Source organism: Ictidomys tridecemlineatus, chromosome 10, assembly GCF_052094955.1.
Source record: "Ictidomys tridecemlineatus isolate mIctTri1 chromosome 10, mIctTri1.hap1, whole genome shotgun sequence".
NCBI lineage: Eukaryota > Metazoa > Chordata > Mammalia > Rodentia > Sciuridae > Ictidomys > Ictidomys tridecemlineatus.
The window spans coordinates 138715570-138733917 of NC_135486.1; the positions used below are offsets into that span (position 1 = coordinate 138715570).

The following is an 18348-nucleotide window of genomic DNA, read 5'->3' on the forward strand; positions in this document are numbered from 1 at the left end:
TTAGTTCTCGGCGGACACAACATCTTTGTATGTGGTGCTGAGGATTGAACCCGGGTTGCACGCATGCCAGGCGAGCACACTACAGCTTGAGCCACATCCCCAGCCCATGTAATGCTCTTTCTGAATCACTTCCTGTCACTTGCCTCTCCCTCCTGCTAGCTTCCTTTTCCTGGTTCCTGGGATTTATTCCAGATGGCCATAATGGTAGAGTCCCACAGCAGGGAAAGGAAACTGCATGCAAAAAAGGTCTCCGACAAAAGAGAAACCACAGACCGTAAGTTCTGGGGTTCACTGCAAAGACTGGATGTTGCTTAACTGAAAAATCCTCCAAGTTCCTGGGAAGCACCTTCCCATAAGATATTCTACGCAGCAAAGATCCTTATTCCTCAGCCTGGGGTGTCCGTTGCACAGTCTGAGGTGAGCACACTTTACCACACTCTTTGGCACTGCCCTAGCAGAGCAGATGGACCCTGGGAGCCGGAGCCACTGAGCAGTGCTGGAGGCTGAGTCCTCATCTCCCTTCTGACTCCACAAGAGAATCTTTGTGCCCCCAGAGTTGTTCATCAATATTTTACTCACCAGTGAAGCCCTTTTAGAGGAAGAGGCTCTAACCCCTAAAACATACATAGTTGGGCCTATTGATACATGGATTGGAGATGCTGGGAGCCCCTAAGATCTGTGCAAGATGGAGGTGCCTTTTTCTAGGAAGAGATTCTGCTTTTAAACAGATTTTGGATGGGTTAGGGGCTTCCCCCAAACATCAGGCCCACCATGGTACAGGTATCTGTGATCACCATGAGGGTGAATGCTGAGGCAATCTCAGAAAACCTACTTGGTTTTCTCAGTTGGTTTCTTAAGATGCTGCAGGACAACTATTTTCAGTAAAGTCCCAGTGAAGTAGGGAATTATCACAAGCACAGTGTGTCCTACAACTTGATTTTAATTTTTAAATCCCATGTAAAAAGGAACATATCACACAGAGAGACATCTCTCTCTCTCTCACACACACACACACACACAGCTTTTTTAGTTGCCTGATTTTTAAAATTACATTGTAAAGGAAAAGCAAATCTTTCCATTTCAGCCATAAACTGCAGAAAACACGAGAGTCTAAGGAGGATTGCCCCAGTCTCTAAGAGGTGCTCATCTTTTCAATGAGGAAATGCCAGGCACCAAAGTTAGATTTTAGAATATTTTAATGTCCATTTCTTCAGTGGATGCATTTTGAAATTTTTGGAATTAACAATTTAAAAAGAGCAGAGCAAAGGAAATACGGAAAATGCAAACAGTGGGTTCTTGCTGATTTCATTTCAGATTCTAGGCATGATGTGATTTTTGAAACAACCAAAAATGCTTACCTTGAAAACTTTGAAATGTAAATGCAGAAGTATCTTTGGAAAGTGCAAGTGATCACAGCCCAGGTGAGGGGTGGCACACTGCCTTTGGCTCTCCACGTCACGTGCAAATGTGCAGGTGCAGTCCCCGCAAGTGAAGTCAAGTCAGTGTTGAGGGAGCTGTGTGCAGGTGTGGTGCAATCTGAGGGACTCTCAAGCTTTTTAAGGGCTCACAACTGGCGCTCTACTTTGTCTGCACTGGGTAAAATCATATGTGCTTGTTGATCATACAGATATATAAAATTTGATCTGATCTGGGGCCATGAAGAAAATAGCATTTGCAACTCAAAGCGACTATTTACACACATTCAATTCTGACATATTGCTTCCTACCCTAAGTTCTTAAGAAGTACTGCCACCTGCAGGACACCTCCCCGGCACCCAAGCCCACAGTCAGAAGCTCCACCACCTCCAGAGACAGCCACTAGTTCAGTGCCAGTGGATGGCAAGTGTGCACAGAGATTCTGTGGCTCTGCATTGAGGTATGCTTTGGAGCAGGACATCAGGGATGCCAGAGAGGAGGAGAGATTGTCTGCAGGGTGGTTTAGGAAGCCCTGGTGCTTTAAAGACCACTCATTCTCTGTGTAAGCAGCCTGTCCTCAGAGGCTCTATTTGCCCAGTGCTGAACCAGAGGCTAATGATTCTCTCCCCTAGGTCTGCAGCTTGGAGGTTAAGGGGAGATGAGGAATCACAAACACCTTTGTAGCAGGGGAGGGAAACAGTTGGACAAGGAAGAAAAGAAGTGTGTGTAGAGATGAACCTGGTAGAGCGTTTATATTTTTATTTGGTGGTACTAGGGAGTGAACCCAGGGCTGCTCTAGCACTGAGCAACATCCCCAGCCTCTTATTTTATTTTGAGACAGGGTCTCACTAAGCTGCTGAGGCTGATCTCAACTTTCATTGTTTCTATCTCAGCCTTCCAAATAGCTGGGATTATAGGCATGTGCCACCACACATGGCTGGTAGGGCACATTTTGAGAGAGATGATATTGGCAACCAGCCAGTCCCTCAAAGCTATACAGCTTATAAGTGGAAGGCAGAGAGAATGACCCTCGGATATACACCTAATACTGATGGCAGAAAGGCTGACGTGTCTTCCACCCCTAGTGCAAGGAAAGCATCAGGTAGTGTTTCTTAAGAAAAAAAATCTGCGGTGTTTTATAAGAATACATTCTTCAGAATTAAGAGGTATTGTCACAACCATCCTTTCTTTAGAATTGGAAGACAGACAAACTGACAGTCAAACCTGAAGAAACTCTCACAGTCACAGTCCCAGGACTGGGGTACTGCTGGGTGGCCGTCCCAGGTGTCGCCTCAAGGTGACTGACCAGAACAGAGATGTCACCAGGCCAGAAGCGGCAGATTCTGTCTCTGGGGGGGAGTGATGTGAGAATTAACAGTGAGGTTCACCAGCGAGAGAACACAGAGCGCGGCGTGCGGACCTTGACAGGTGCCAAGCTGGTCTTCAGTGGCATCATGAACCACATGCCAGTGTCACTGGGCAAAATGACCAGGACAGGGCAACTGTGGCTTGAGTTCCATTCAACATCAACTTCAGACTCAATGTGGCAAAACATGACTACTAGCTGGGGTGGCACTCAAGAGAACAGATGCGACTTTTCTTAGGTTTTCTCCCTTCTGCTGGCTGGACAGATGGCTCTGCCCCTAGGTACTTGGTGTGAGAGGATGCAGGAGACTGCATCCTGCCGTGATTAAGTCCAGACTAAGTCGGCCGAGCAGCTGTGGAGTGGGAAAGATCGAGGAACTTCCTGAACATGTGAAGCCAAGACAGTGCCTGCGCCACCTGCACGGGCTTGCCTAAAGCCCAGCTGGTTTTGGCCTGAATCTCCACAAGGGGGAGCACCCTGGGCTGCAGCTTGGCCCCCTGTGGTGGAAACACAAGGGACACCTTGTCCTTGATGGTCTCTGCGCCCTTTTGGAACCCCCTGCCCTCCCATGGCCTATTTCCCTCCATCAAAACATGAGCACCCCCTCCCCAGACACACATCCTGATAAATAAATAAATAAATAACTGCAACCCTCAGACATTTATTTTGAGCTTCCCCCTCTGATGAGTCAGCTTCTAAGACAAACACTTCACTCCCACTGGAAGACCCCTCGGTGGAGGGTCAGGGTGAAGAAGGGCTTTGAGATTCCTGAGGCCTGGGTTTACAAGCTTTGTGCCCGGTGAGCATTTGAAATCTTGGCCTGCATGCGGGTGAACCCTGAAATCACTTGATGTGGGGAGCGGTCCACCCATGGCCCATGCGCGGGAGGGCCCAGGTGCTTGGGAGAGCATGGCAGGAGGGGCTTCTGGGCTTTTTCAGCCCATGCTCCCCTCTCTACCCCATCCCAGCGAATTACTGGCACTTTATATCAGATTCATAGATGCAAATGTGTGTGCGTGTGTGTGCTTACTGAGAAAGGCCAGGTGACTGGGAAACACTATCACGTATACAGAAAAAAATAAACTTGGAAACACTGTATGAGCCAATAACAACAAAAAGTGTCTTGTGAGAAAAGGCAATAAAAATGAGATCTAACCACAGCTTCTGTTTCAAAAGTCAAACAGTACCCAGAACCACGACCCCACTGGCCGCGTCCTGGCCTGGAGGCGAGCCTACCCTGAAGGCACTTGTTCTCCTTCAGCAGCTGAACGGATCATCCCCAAGGGGGGCAATTTCCAAGGAAGGGAGCAAAGGAAAGAAGAAATGGATGGAAACGAACCCTGAATAACTGTGATCCACACAGAATTAGGGCTGAAATGACCACATAACACCACATCCGGGACAGGAACCGTGGCGCTTAGAAAGTGCCACAGCCAAATACAAATATTATTGTGTTTCGATGAACAGAGCACCTCGGGCAGCTCTGGGCGCTGCCTCACACACTCTTGGAGACGTTGAGCCTGGTGAGCTCATTGGCTTCTTCCGCTCCCACATCCTCACAGTCCTCCTTCTCTATGGCTTTGCCAAAGCGACACCTTTCTTCGGCCTTGATGGGCTCTTTCCAGGGTCTCTTAGAAGACAGGTGCAGGTCTTTAGCCTGTGCGTTGTCATCAGAGCCCAAGGATGTCTTGTCTGAGTACTGGACAGAAGGCACCAGGTTGGCGATCTCGTCTGTGGGAGATCGCCCGATGCTGCCATCCACCTGGACACGGATGTCCGGGGAAATGGACAGCTGGTGCTGGGGTACCACCCCATTGTCCGTGCACTTTGGGTAAAGGTAGGTCTTCATCTGCCCTTTGCCCTTGACATTCACCGTCCCCCGGTAGTCGAAGTCGTAGCCCATCTTGCTCAGCACGCGGTAACTCTCTTCGCTCACCTGGATGCGGCACTCCACCCCAGTGGTGTCCATCCTGCTGGCAATGTTGACGGTGTCCCCCCAGATGTCATATAGCAACTTGGTGGTACCGATGACACCCGCCGTGAGGGGCCCATGGTTAAAGCCGACCCTGAGCTTGAAGTTGAACCAGAGCATGTTATTGTTGAAGTCGTCTACCACACGCATCATCTCCTTGGCGAACTCGAAAAGGATCCGCAAGTGCTCCTGTGGGTGGCTGCCCTCCTGGCACTGGGCAGTGTTCAGCCCTGACGCGGCCATGTATGTGGCCCCAATGGTCTTGATCTTCTCAATGCTGCTGTAGTCCGCCTTGCTCAGGAGCTCATCAAAGTCCCCGATGAGCTCATTGAGGACGCGGTAGCACTCCTTGCCCCCTTCGTAGTTCTCCTCATAGAACTCGCTGAAGTTGACGATGCTGGCAAAGATCACTCCTCCGCTGTCATGGTTCTTGGAGTAGGTCTGGGAAACCTTCAGCTGCTCTGCCACGTGGTAGGGGATGATGTTCCTCAGCAGCCAGTCGGCCTGGTCCCTCATGCTCTGGATCTTGGTGCGGTGGAGATCTGCCTCCACATCCCCATGGTAGTGCAGGCGGTAGCTGACCTCGAACTCTCGGTTCAGGAACCAGACCAGTAGGAGCAGGAGGAAGAAGGCAAGAATGAGCTCCTTGCCCACGAGGCTGGCTGGCTCGCTGCTGTCCTGTGGCAGCGAGCTGTTGCATGGGCTCCTCTTGGCACTGGGGAGCAGAGAGATGAGAAAGGACATCCTGCTAAGTGCATCTGTTAAGGGAGAGTTCTGAAGCTGCCCAGCTAACCAGCACCCTACACTGCAGGGGCGGAATTCAACCCTCAACAACTTCAAGCTGCTGTACGACAGCCTGCTTCTGCTTCTGCAGCAGGCCGCAGAGATGGAGCAACAGACAGCGACTTCAGCAACTAAGTCTTTAATCAGTACAGCGTGATGACTTTTGCCCCACAAGTCTTTAGCTTTGTTTAGACATCTTTTCCTTTCTTTCAACTTTTTTCTTTTGAAAAATCTCAACTTTACAGAAAAGTTAAAAATCTAGTAAAAGAATCCTATATTCTTTACCTGGATCCCACAGTTGTGAGCATTTTGCCACTTTGCCTTTCTCTCTTAACACGCACACACGCACACACACACGTTTTGTTAAACTTCTCTCCCCTTCTCTCTCTCTCCCTTGCTCTCTCTCTCTCTCTTTGGCAGCACTGGGTTCAGTCCCCAGGACCTCATCATACCAGGCAAATACTCTACCACTGAGCTATAATATCAGCCTTGCTAAGCATTTTGAAAGTAAGTTGCTGCTAACGTGACACTCCAGTTCTACTCTGGTAAACACCTTCCAAGATGAGGGCATTTCCCTGTGTAACCACAACATCATCACCATGCCTAGGAAGTTTAATAGTATCTGATATATGTGCTTCTTAGGTTTCTGATCCAATAGAATTTTAATTTTCAAAGAATTTCTTTAAGTTCTCTACTATCTACTTGTATTAAAGTTTTGCAAAATATATTTTCCCCTATTCTGGGTTAATTCTGTTTTGCCAAAGTAATTGAAGACAACATCAAAGAAATAAGAATAGGGCCGGAGTTGTGGCTCAGTGGCAGAGTGCTTGCCTCGCTTGTGTGGGGCACTGGGTTCAACTCTCAGCACCACATAAAAATGAATAAACAAAACAAAGATATTGTGTCCATGTAGAACTAAAAAAAAGTTCAAAAAAGACAAAAACAAAAACAAGAATACAGGTAGGCATGGCAGCTTGTTATCCCAGCTACTCAGGAGGCTGAGGCAGGAGGATCACAAGTTCAAGGCCAGCATGGGTAACTTAGTGAGAACCTGTCTCAAAATTTTTAGGCTGGGGGTGTGGCTCAGTGGTAGGGGGCCTCTGGTTCAATCCCTCATACTGAAAAATAAAAATAAATAAATACATAGATAGATAGAATATATGAATATACTTTAATATTGAGTATACTCATATATAAACTAGGTGTGGTAGCATATGCCTATAACCCCAGAGTTCTTCCTTATGTCCTCTTCCCTCCTTCCCTCCCTTTCATTAACAATGCTGTGATTGTTCTGTTCAATAAATGTTACACCTTGAAGTATTTGTAAAGTGCCCAAGAGAGACTACTAGATTTTAGGTAATAATGGGCTTGGTCACTATATAAACATAACTGTATCTGTTACTGAAGCATCTGAAGTTTAAACAGCTCTCTGACACAGAAATCTCATTTTTTTGGTCAAAGTATTTAGTAAGTCTTACCGCTACTTGTGATGTAAGGTTATTTAAAACAGTGTCTTTGGCATGGCCATAAAGGTCCTCCTCAAAGCACTGTCTCAAAAGCCCTGACCTTGGACTGGAACCCCTGGGCTATTCAGAGAGTTCTGGGACCTTGGACAAGCCATGCCACCTTGCCAAGTCCCAATTTCTTTGTGTGAAAACTGGGAAGATGGGCTGGAGTATGGCCAAATCCCTTCTGACCTGAGGTTCTGTGCAGAAAAGAGATCAGTGGGCGCAAGGTTGCAATCCTTAGGAGCCTGTTTGCAAGGTGGCCCAGGCTGGGCTCAGGGCGCTTGGATCTGGGGTCCCACCACTCCTGGGCTGCAGTGCCACGTAAGTGCGTGTACAGATAGGCAGGTATGGTGACTCCTGCACTCCTTGTGGAAGCTTGAACCTTAGGTATGTGCTGGGCACAGGCTGCCCATGTCACCACCTCTACTAACCCTTGGTGGCAAGTCTCCCTGGGTTTCCCAAGTGTAGCCACAGTCGTGGTGGAGAATGAGCACATTCCCTGTGATGACACTAGGAGAGGGCTCCCGGAAAGTTTTCCCCTGGCCGATTTTGCTCTGCGTCCTTTCACTGCAATGGCCTCTAACCATGAGCATGAGGATGTGCTCAGTCCTGTGAGCCGGGGGCTGCTCTTGGGGGCTCCTGACACAGGCTTTGGCTGAACACCTATGAACTGGGGCCCTATGAACCCGCAGGTCCTCTATAGTAAGATATCCCATACTTATTCATTCTCCTCACTGTCATTGACACAAATGACACGATATACTATGAATCTGAAGGGCTCAGCAAAGTAACTACTTATTTTAGATGAGTAAAACGTGGACTGGACCAGCTCCTGATGCCCTCTGGCTGGCTTTTAAGCAGAGTAGCCCAAGATCTGAGATCAGAAGAAACACGCCTCCTGTCCTTAAGGTTCATCTCATTGGGTTAGGAGTCGGGTTTCCTTTTGGTTCTCCACAGTGGTGACAGCGAGGAATGGCCCTATTTAGGTGCCACTGAAGTTGGCACCTGAATGTATAAGGAGACATCACCTGAATGTACAAGGAGACATTTAAAATCTCCATGGAGAAGATGGGTTTCCTTGCCTGCGTTTGTGTACTGCTCTCGAAACTTTTCCTGCTATGCTGCAAGAAAAGCCAGCTGTAGCTGACCCTGGAGATTGGTGTGGCCAATACCCTGTGGGCAGAAGAGGGGGAGAGCAGGGCCAGGGCAGGTAGGACAGGCAAATGAACTACAGATGCTACTCAACTTCCAGTGGGACTGTGTCCTGACAAATCATCATAAATACTATAAGTCAAAAATACATTTTATACCCCTGAGCTTCCTGAAACCGGGGCTTGGCCTCACGTACCTACATTGTGCTCAGAACACTTACATGGGCCTATAGTGGGGCAAACTCATCTAACTCAAAGGCGGTGTTATAACACAGGGCTGGACACCTCATGTAACTTATCTTATATTGTGCTGGAAGTGAAAATAAGAATGGTTGCGTGGGTTCACTTTCCTGCCATCTCAAAGCACAGAAACAGTGAAGTTTAGCTGCTGCAAGCTGGGGACTAACTCTGCACTGCTGGATTTTTCCCTCTCCTAGAACCAATGTTATAGAGGGCACCTGAAACAAGCAGGTAAGAGAGGCACTGCCAGGCTGTGACCTCACTCCCTCCCCCAGGTGGATGGAGCAGGGTGATGACCCCACTCCTAACTTCAAACAGCAAAGGTTGGTTTCAAAAAGAGGAATTTGGGGGAGATTCAATGCAAGAGAACTCATGACTGGATACTTCCATGTGTGACATTAAATAACACATGGAAGCTAATGTAGAATATAGTATATGCATTATCATGGGGAAGTGGGATTTAAAAATAGAAAAAAAAATAGAAAACCAGGATCACTTGCTGTCCTAACCAGCTAAATGTGGCATTTGTTAACATTTCAGGGTGTTTCGGAGCACTTCAAGATCTTCACCTGATGGAGGAACGGGGTATCACCAGGAGGGGTTGGAGAGGTACCTGGGTGTTGGTGATGTTTTGTTTCTTGGTCTGTGTTCACTTGGGGGAAATGCACTATGTTGTAGTGTTAGGACCTGGGGACTCTCCTGTATCTGTGTCATTCGTCACTAAAACAGTAACTTAAAAATGATGCTAGATGTTTTGTTTTTAAATACTGTAGTTGTAAATCATCATTCATTATTTTATCATAAATATTATGTCTTGGGCTGTTCTGTGGCTCAGTGCTAGACCACTTGCCTTGCATGTATGAGGCGCTGGGTTCAAATTCTTAGCACCACACATAAATAAATAAATAAAATAAAGGTCTATTGATAACTCAAAAAATATTAAAAATAAATAAATAAATGACTTACATTTTTTTAACAAATAGAGTAAAATACAATACCTAGCAATAGTTATAGTACATTCACAATTTCACATAATAAATATCATACACATTTCCCATATTGGCTCTATTTTAACAGTTGTACTATTTGGGTGTGTCATAATTTAATTCCTTTGTACTGAGAACTGAAGTTGCTGATAATTTTCAATATTATCCATCATTGTGATTAATATTTGGGGGCAAACAGCCTTTATCCTACGATGAATTCTTTCCTCAGCAAATAGGCAAGAAAGAACTGCTAAGTTAAGGCCTATAAACATTTTAAAGACTTTTTTTTAAAAATTATTTTAGTTGTTGACGGACCTTTATTTTTATTTATTTGTATGTGGTGCTGAGAATCGAACCCAGTGCCTCACGCATGCTAGGCAAGCGCGCTACCGCTGAGCCACAACCCCAGCCCTTAAAGACTTTTTAAAAAGACTGTTGCAGGGCACAGTGGCGCAAGCCTGTAATCCCAGTGGTTCGGGAGGCTGAGGCAGGAGGATCCTGAGTTCAAAGCCAGCCTTAGCAAAAGTGAGGTGCTGAGCAACTCAGTGAGACCCTGTCTCTAACAAAATATGAAATAGGGTTGGGGATGTGGCTCAGTGGTCGAATGCCCCTGAATTCAATCCCAGATATAAAAAAAAAAAATTATCAAATTACTTCCAGAAACTGCTGTAACATTCTGAGAAGTAATGAGGCATGGTAGAAAGGCCATACCCTAGGAATGAGGAAGACTATGACTAAACTGTGTGACTGTGGGCAGGGCAGGTTCCTCAACTTCTCTGAGCTTCAGCTTCAGGGACAGAAACAAAGTCACCTAACATATCAGGTTATGGTGACGATTAAGTGAACATCACCTACTCTGGATATTCATATTACAACTTTTCAAAAGTCTAATTTAAAAGAACAAAGAGAATTGTTCAGGTATTTAAATGTGAGATGGCTTCAGTATTGACAATACTGACAATGTATCCATATTTATCTTCTGCTCACATTTCCTCTTTAATGCAAACTTTCTGTTGTTCTGTCTTTTATCTGTGTAGGCCTTCATTAGCTCTTTATATAATAGTCCCACAAATATTTTTCTGTTTACTTTTTCTTTCTCTTTCTTATTTGTCATTCGGTCTTTGTGATCCTATTTATGTATTTATTTTTAATTAAAAAATATTTATTTTTTAGTTGGACACAATAGTTTTATTTTGTTTATTTTTATGTAGTGCTGGGGATTGAACCCAGGGCCTCAAATGTGCTAGGCAAGCCCTCTACCACTGAGCCACAACCCTAGCCCATGTGATCCTATTTATTATTAATAAGTCTAGAAAATTATCTCTGTCTTAGAGGCTTGAAAACTAATTTTGTTTTTTTCTAGATTTTATATAGGCATATTAGTTGTAGTTGGACAATACCTTTTATTTATTTTATTTATTTATTTTCATGTGGTGCTGAGGATGGAACCCAGGGCCTTGCACACACAAGGCAAGCGCTCTACCACTGAGCCACAACCCCAGCCCTATATAGGTTTTTTATTTTTGACTTTTCAATTCATATAGAATTTATTTTGATGTCTATAGTAAAGCAAGCAAGACCTAACATTGTTTTAGGGGGGAAAAATAACTATTTTTCCTTGATTTGTGAAATTTCCTCTGTAAAGACTTACATAAAATTAAACGAATTCTAATACATGTCTGAATAATTATTTTAGCACTCTGGAGATTGAGGCAGGAGGATCACTTGAGCCCAGGAATTCAAGGCCAGTTGGGGTGACATAAAGAGACCCTGTCTCAAAAAAGTCATTCTATTTTTTCAATAAGACATATAACTTTGATATAATATTTAAACAAGTAGTTATTTTTACTTTACTTTTAAAGAATGCATATGCTGTTTATTTTATTTGTGATATGACTGCTTTCAGGAAGCTCTGATATCAGCAGTAATGAGACAGTCACTTTCATTTGTCCAGGTATAGACATCACGTTAAAAGCTTACCTGAAATTCTGTGCTGCATCCAGGGGTGAAATTACTATGGAACTGTAATTAAAATGCAGAAAAATATTGTTAAGAAAGCAAAAAGGCATAACAGAAAGTCACCTAAGAAGAGCTGAAGCAACTTTCCAGTGTGGGATATCGACTAAAGGAATGGCTATCCTCCCAGGGACCGCCCCTTCCTGTACTCCTGTGTCCCCCGAAGCTGGAGAGCTTTGGCTCTCTGAAGCCCCCCTCTTCAGTGAAAGTTTGTGTTTTTGTTTCCCTACCCACCTGCTCCCCTGCTCCCCATCCTGGCAAGGCCTGGCAATGACAAGGAGCTGAGAGGGCTCAGGGCTCACAGGACCTTCTGGGCAGAGGCATCCTGGGTCAGGGGTGTTTCGCCTTCCAGCCCCCGAAGCCTTATCCAGGACCTGCCACCTGGATTCTAGGCAGGAAGGCAATGTTGTAATCCCTACCACATTGTCTTCCTGGACCCATGGGGAAAAGTTCCACAGCTGTGACTAAATGTTACCATGAATGGCAATGAGGCCGCTGTGAAAGCTCTTAGGTTAAAAGTTGGTGGCCATATTTCTAGCTGTTGGTGCAGAGCCTGTCATGGACCATGTCTTCAGGAAGGTAAAAGTGGGCTTTACTTTGCTTTCAGTAATTTAACTATTTATTACAGTTCCTTTCAAATACCAAAAGGCAATTCAACTTTAAAGTCCCTATTTGATCTTACTTTGAATATCTTTCATAACATTACTATTAAGTAAATTGAGGAAAGACATTTAATCTGTGCATTTTTGGCCACTGCTTGGTTAATACCATAAAATGTGCTACCAATATGACATTTGACAATATTGGGATGAAGTGGCCCATTGTGTGCTGTGTGTGTGTGTGTGTGTGTGTGTGTGTGTGTGATGCTGGGGATTAAACCCAGGGCCTTGTGCATGTGAGGCAAGCATCCTATCCACCTACTATGTGCTTTTATACTGACTAAAGTAGTGGTCCTCAGTGACAGATATGCCAATTCCTAGATGGGCACCTTGAAATGTGGGGTCTCTCTGGTGGTGGATATAATAGTAAACTATCTTGCCAAGCACAATGAAGTGGCTCATGCACTTCTAAATAACCTGCTTCTTAAACCCTCTGAGATTACATCCAGATGGTTCTTTGATACATGCTAATAGTGAAACATTTTTATGAGAAGTTACAGAAGAAGTCTAATATTTAGCAGAGGTTTGTTATACAAACAAGCTTACTAGTTTAAGAGATCATTGATTTTTTTAAAATAAAATACTTCACTGTGTGCATCCCACTGAGGTATTATTGTTTCAAAGTACATATTTAATTGACAAAAGGTAAAAGCCACAAAACCAGTTGCAGATGTGCAACAGGCAATTTGAGACTTGTTTTCACAAACTGAGACCCAAACATCATTCAACTAGTAGAACCCACCAAAGAGAGGGGCTTCACTGGCCCCTGCTTGCACAGTGTAATTTAAAAGTCCCTCTGGTGGCCCTTGGATATACTTCTCAATTTTTGCAGCCCCATCAGTGTGGGAGACCAACCTTACACGGGACTGAGTCACACTCCCCGGCTGGGTGCTGAGGTGCTCAGTCACAGAAATGTGGCAGAGCTTTCCCCACCCTTCTTGGGTTTGAGAGTTGGTATCTCCTGCATGGGTGTGTCTTGCTACAGCCCCATGGGTGGAGCTATGCTCATCTGTCCCTTTGTAATATAACCCCTTGCCTGTTTAGAATAGAATCTTCCATGGAAGTGCCTTATGTGTGTCCCTTTCTCTTACTGTGTCCTTGGGTGTGGCCTACCCAGGTGTCAGTCAACCTGCTGACAGTGGACATCATGAAGATAGACTCAGTCCCTTGAAACCTGACCCCTTGCCTCATTTGAATAGCTTCTCCTCAATAAAAGGGGTCAGCGTGTGCTCTCGCTCTCTCTCTTCCTGTGGACCCTTAAGGTCAGAGAAGCCGTCACAGTGACCCCAAAGAAAAAGGTATTTGTGTCTCTTGTGTGGTTATTTTGTGCAGCCCAGTTAGCCCAGTTTAACTAGAGTGACCCTGAGCCTTTTAGTCACGAAAACAGAAACCCGGCACATCAGAACTGGTCCTGTCTGCAGTGGTCACCACAGGACTCCTGCCTCTGTCCACACCACACTCCCTACTCCTCAGCACCCATCAGTGAAGGCCATCTTGAGTGCAGAAACTTAATATCCTCCTCAACCCATGGCTGGACTTCAAGACCAAAGACATATGCAGTGACCTGGAGGTTGTTCCTGTGTCTCACATTATAACAGGGAACCATGGTGACCTTCTAATCACCCTACATCTTCATTTCTCCGGCTTCAAAGTTTGTCACCTATCTTGGAATGTGTACCCTACTTCAGAGCAGGTTAATTCTGCTTCCTCTTCATTTCTGCACCACCTGGACCTCTGCTTTTTCACTGTCCTAATCATCTCCTTTGAGATGGCTTTGGGTCTGACTTTCTTAGATTCCAACTTATTCACTGCAAGTACGTTCAGACACTACCACTGCATTCTATCTACATGGGGCAGTCACCCAAGAACATCTATATCCAAACACACACTGATTGAGTATCCCTTACCAAAATGCTCGGGGCCAGAAGAATTTCAGATTTCGGAATATTTGCACACATATAGTGAGGTGTCTTTGGGATGGGAACCAAGTCTAAACAGGAAATCTGTTCATGTTCCACATACATGTTGTATACATAGACTGAGGGTAATTTCATATAACATCTTAAATAATTTTGTGCATGAATATTGGTGTGCATCAAACTATCAGACTTCTGGCATGAAGTTGATGCTCAAAAGTTTTGAGATTTTCCAGAATTTTGAACTTTGGATCTTGATGCTCAACCGGCAGCACACTGTTATAAACTGTTCTTTCTCTTTCACACATTACCTTAGGGCACCTTGCCACTACTCTTTGGATACTATATGTGTTGGAAGCTACTCTGGGTCTTGGTGGAAAACATCCACCATGCAGAGGGGCATCAGCACTACAGTGAAAGCACAGCCTAAGAGACATGAGGCAGGTGGTCACAGCTGAGGACACCATTGCATACCTGTCTGGACACAGGGAGATGTAGAGCAGAAGCAGTGGCCCAGCCCCCACGATGGTAGCAAGGGAGGACCTCATCCAGGAGCTGAGCTGGCAGAAGTTACAGTAGTGCACAACGGCCACCAGCACTGCTGAACTGGTGGACACAGTGAACTGTAAGAGAAGCCAGTGTTAGGACAGCCATGTTGCGCTCATGTCCCACCCAGGCCGTACAACCCAGCCAGCCAGCCTGCCTCCGACCCACAGCTGTTCAACAATGCATCCTTGATACTGCTGATGGCCTATCAATGTGCAAGAGCGCTTACTTTTGGTGAGCCAGTGGTTTAAAGGACAGATCACACCTCTTTGGACCTGTGACCCAGTGCTTAGGTTCCAAGTTTTTGTTGGCACAGAGACTCTCCTCCAGGTGTGTGGAAATGGCACACATCTTTATGGTAGAAAGGAAAGTGCTCCCGCTGGGCAGCACTATGGGGTCAGTTACCTTCCAAACACTTCCTCAGGCCCCTGCTGAAAGCCTACTGAAGTGTCATTTGGTGTTAAAGCACCAAATGCAATCAGCCTGCCCTGGAAGCTCACATTACACTGACATGAACCAAAAACATAATCTTCCCCAACAATATTAGCTTGCCCTTTGAGTTTAACCCAAAAGCTCCTTTTTTTGATCAGGGGCAGCTGATCCAGACACACATAAGTTACTTGTGCCGGTTCTATAGATTGGCACATTATCTCACCTCGTTTGGAAGGTGGGACAGACACTTCTTTGTAAAGCACAATAAAAATACAAATGCTCCTCAACCTCCAATAGGGCTAAGTCCCAATGAGACTCACATGTGGAAATTACTGTTAAGTCAAAATGCATTCAGTCCACTTAACCTACAAGATGTCACAGCTCAGACTGCCCCATGAACCTTCAGCCAGGCAAAGTCAGCCAACTCCAAGCCTGTTTGATAAGCAAGTGCTAACCATCTTTCATTGATTTACTGACTATTGCACTGCAAGTAAAAATCAGAATGATCATATGGGTATGCCTTCACACCATTCCGAAATAAAAAATCATGAGCTGAACTATGGTAAGTGGGGACTATTTGTAACTAATTTGACACGAGTAAAGTTGGAGAGGATGTGAGCCCACTGGGGAATCTCTCCAGCATGCTCTGTTTCAAAAGGCGCTCACGCTGTGGCAGAACACACGTCTTTAAGGGCCAATATTTAAGTGACTGTCCCAAGTAATCAGGCTGAGGGATCACGGAAGGTCAGCGAGCTTGCAGGGTATGGAGATCACATTACTAGCCATTACTTACGTGTATATTTGTCTCAAATTCAGAGGTGATGTGTGAGTAGACAGCAAGGGCAGGCAGGGACACTAGGACAGCCCCGATGCAGTGGCGAGGGAGCCAGCCAGCAATCCACTCCAGCAGGTGCTTTGTGCATGCCATGACATCCTCCAGGAAGAACACCATCCTGGGACAGGGAGGGGTGAGGAAGCAGGATCAGAGGGCCTAGTGGATCAGCCTGGCAGGGGCCCAGCCCGCACTGCCCTCTACTGTCCTATGCTACTGCTGCCCACCTCCCTCATGCTTGGTAAAAGGCAAGTGAACTGGCCTTGTTTAGCACATCATTCCAGACTTTAAGGTCAACTGTCGCATTTGGGTAAAATGTGCTTGTCAGAAGCCAAGCTTGCACCTCTGTGGGCCCAAGGAAGCATGTAAGAATAGCTATAGGCCTAAGGAGGGCTATAGTGGGCACGTCACTGCCACCTGGCCCACCCATGGGCAGAAGATCCAGAATGGGGGTGGTCCTGAGGGCATTCTGGGGGCCTTCCTGGTTGCCACAATGGTGGAGGGCTGCTACTGGCCTCCAGTGAGTGCAGCCAGGGATGGAGATGCCCTGCCACCCATGGGAGAGAACCATAGAGGAGGTTCTGCCTTGCTGCTGCACAACTGCCACAAGCCCTCAGATACCTCGGTGGTGAAAATGTTGCAGCCTGGACCTGGTTGTATTCCATGCACAAATAGGAAGTTCTGGGTGATATTAACCTGCAAATCTCTGAGAATGCAATTCCTCTGCAAACCAAGTGAAAATTGTCCTTCATTTTGTTTGGGACATCAAAGGTCACTCAGCATTTCAGACCAAACCCAGCTCATAGTGTGTGGCCCCCAACCCCACACCCCTACCTCAGCTCCTGGTGCGTGGCCCCAACTCCACACCCACAGTCTGTTTCCAACTGTCACACGTGCAGCAGTGATTATGGGCACGAGGGCAAATGGTAGACTGATCCGTTACTCCACAGTTAGCAGCACCCTGGCATGCCTGAGGGAAAGCACTGAGGGCTCCATCTCAAGTGACTTCCTTTCTGTTTCTCCTTCACACTGCAGTGAAGGCGTCCCACTGCTTCCTTGTGCAATTGTGTTTTTGAGTGGGGTACATCTCAGGAGTGTGATATAAACAAAATACTTTCTACACAGGGGAGAAGTGGAGTGTGGGCTGGAATGTCAGGTGAGGGGATAAACTGGCCTTGGCTGAGTGATGGGCTCTCTGGGTAGGGGTGGGTGAGAGGCAGAGGAAAGGGTACGGGGGTCCAATTGGGACAGAGACTCACAGACATTCTGGAGAGACCAGACCTCCTTTTAAGCCTGCTTCCAGAGAGCTGAGGACAGGCCCACTGCCTTTGGCTCTGGAGAGGTCAGGAGCCACTGCTGGACAAAAATGTGTGCCTTTCCACATGCCTGTGGTTGGAGCCTTCGACCCTGAACTCCTGTAGTGTGTCACCTGCTTTGGCTGAGCTCAGCCATGGCCAGGAACTAGTGACTCTCCAGCCATCTCCCACATGGACTCAGGCATACTCTGGACCTTTTCATGTCTTGGAAGCTCTGGCTTCCTGATAGCTAAACGATAACAGAGGTCCTGGATTACCTCCAAGAATACCACAAATAAATATTCCCCAGGTAGAACCCAGAGGTCCTGAAGGGGGACAGAGGGAGCTGAGTTGTTCCTAGGAGATGACACTGGAGGCCCTTCCTGATGGTCTTTGAAACCATAGAGTTCCAAGGACAAGACCAGCTGATATCACCCTTGCCTGGTGCTGAACTGGAGGAAGGAGACCATGAGTAGAGATATGGGAAGGCTTTTGGGTGAGGCAGGTAACAACCCAGGCCAGTCACTGAGGAAGCTGCAGAACTGGCTCTGTGGGGTGCCTACATACTCTACAGTACAGGTTCTTTGGGATCTAGGATCCTAAAAATGGCCCTTAGAGGGGCAAGGGGAAGCCATTTAAGGTCCACCCTCTCTTGGGCTTTGACAGCTGCTAGCACACTGAATTCTAGCAATTCAAACCTCTTGTAGGGGCAGATCAGCGCCTTACTCTCTAGTCGCTCAGGGATGGCCCAGTCACCTGCAGCCCTTTGTGTCTCAGAAGAGCAGGGCCTACACGACAGGGAGCAATGGCTACATGGTTAAATACAGTTAAGTCATGGGGACAATGCTAAATTCAGAGAGGCCTAGAACCACAGAACCCTGTTAGAGAGAAGCTTTGGGGGTGGGGGGGTGAGTGACTACTATAGGGTTTCTTTTGGGGTGATGGAAATGTTCTAAAATTACATGTTTGTACAACTGTAAATTAACTAAAAAACCACTGAATTCTACACCTGAATGAGTTTATTATATGTGAATTATCACAATAAAATTGATTTTTTAAAAGGAAAAACAAACAAACTAGGGGCCAAAAACTGACTTGGTCTGGGTTTGGCAGAAGCAGACCCTGGGTAGGGTTTGACTGCAAGTAGCTTCTCTGGGAGTGAGAGGAGGGGCAGAGATGGCAGCAGAGGCCGGGGGTGGGGGTACAGTCAGGAAGGGTCCTTGCTGTGCA

General features: G+C 46.3%; 1 protein-coding gene across 2 annotated transcripts in view; it reads right to left on the minus strand.

Annotated features, from left to right (window-relative positions):
* Positions 1–1178: 1178 nt before the first annotated feature.
* The window catches only part of Adcy9 (adenylate cyclase 9), a 115409-nt gene continuing 98239 nt past the window's right edge, over positions 1179–18348 (minus strand). For both annotated transcript variants that reach the window (XM_021734874.3, XM_005337738.5), the window contains exons 8-11: positions 15785–15944; positions 14488–14636; positions 11403–11444; positions 1179–5469 (exon numbers count right to left, since the gene is read on the minus strand). In XM_021734874.3, the coding sequence (XP_021590549.2) occupies positions 4278–5469; positions 11403–11444; positions 14488–14636; positions 15785–15944 (1543 nt within the window). In that variant the 3' untranslated portion in view covers positions 1179–4277. The remainder of the gene's footprint in view (positions 5470–11402; positions 11445–14487; positions 14637–15784; positions 15945–18348) is intronic.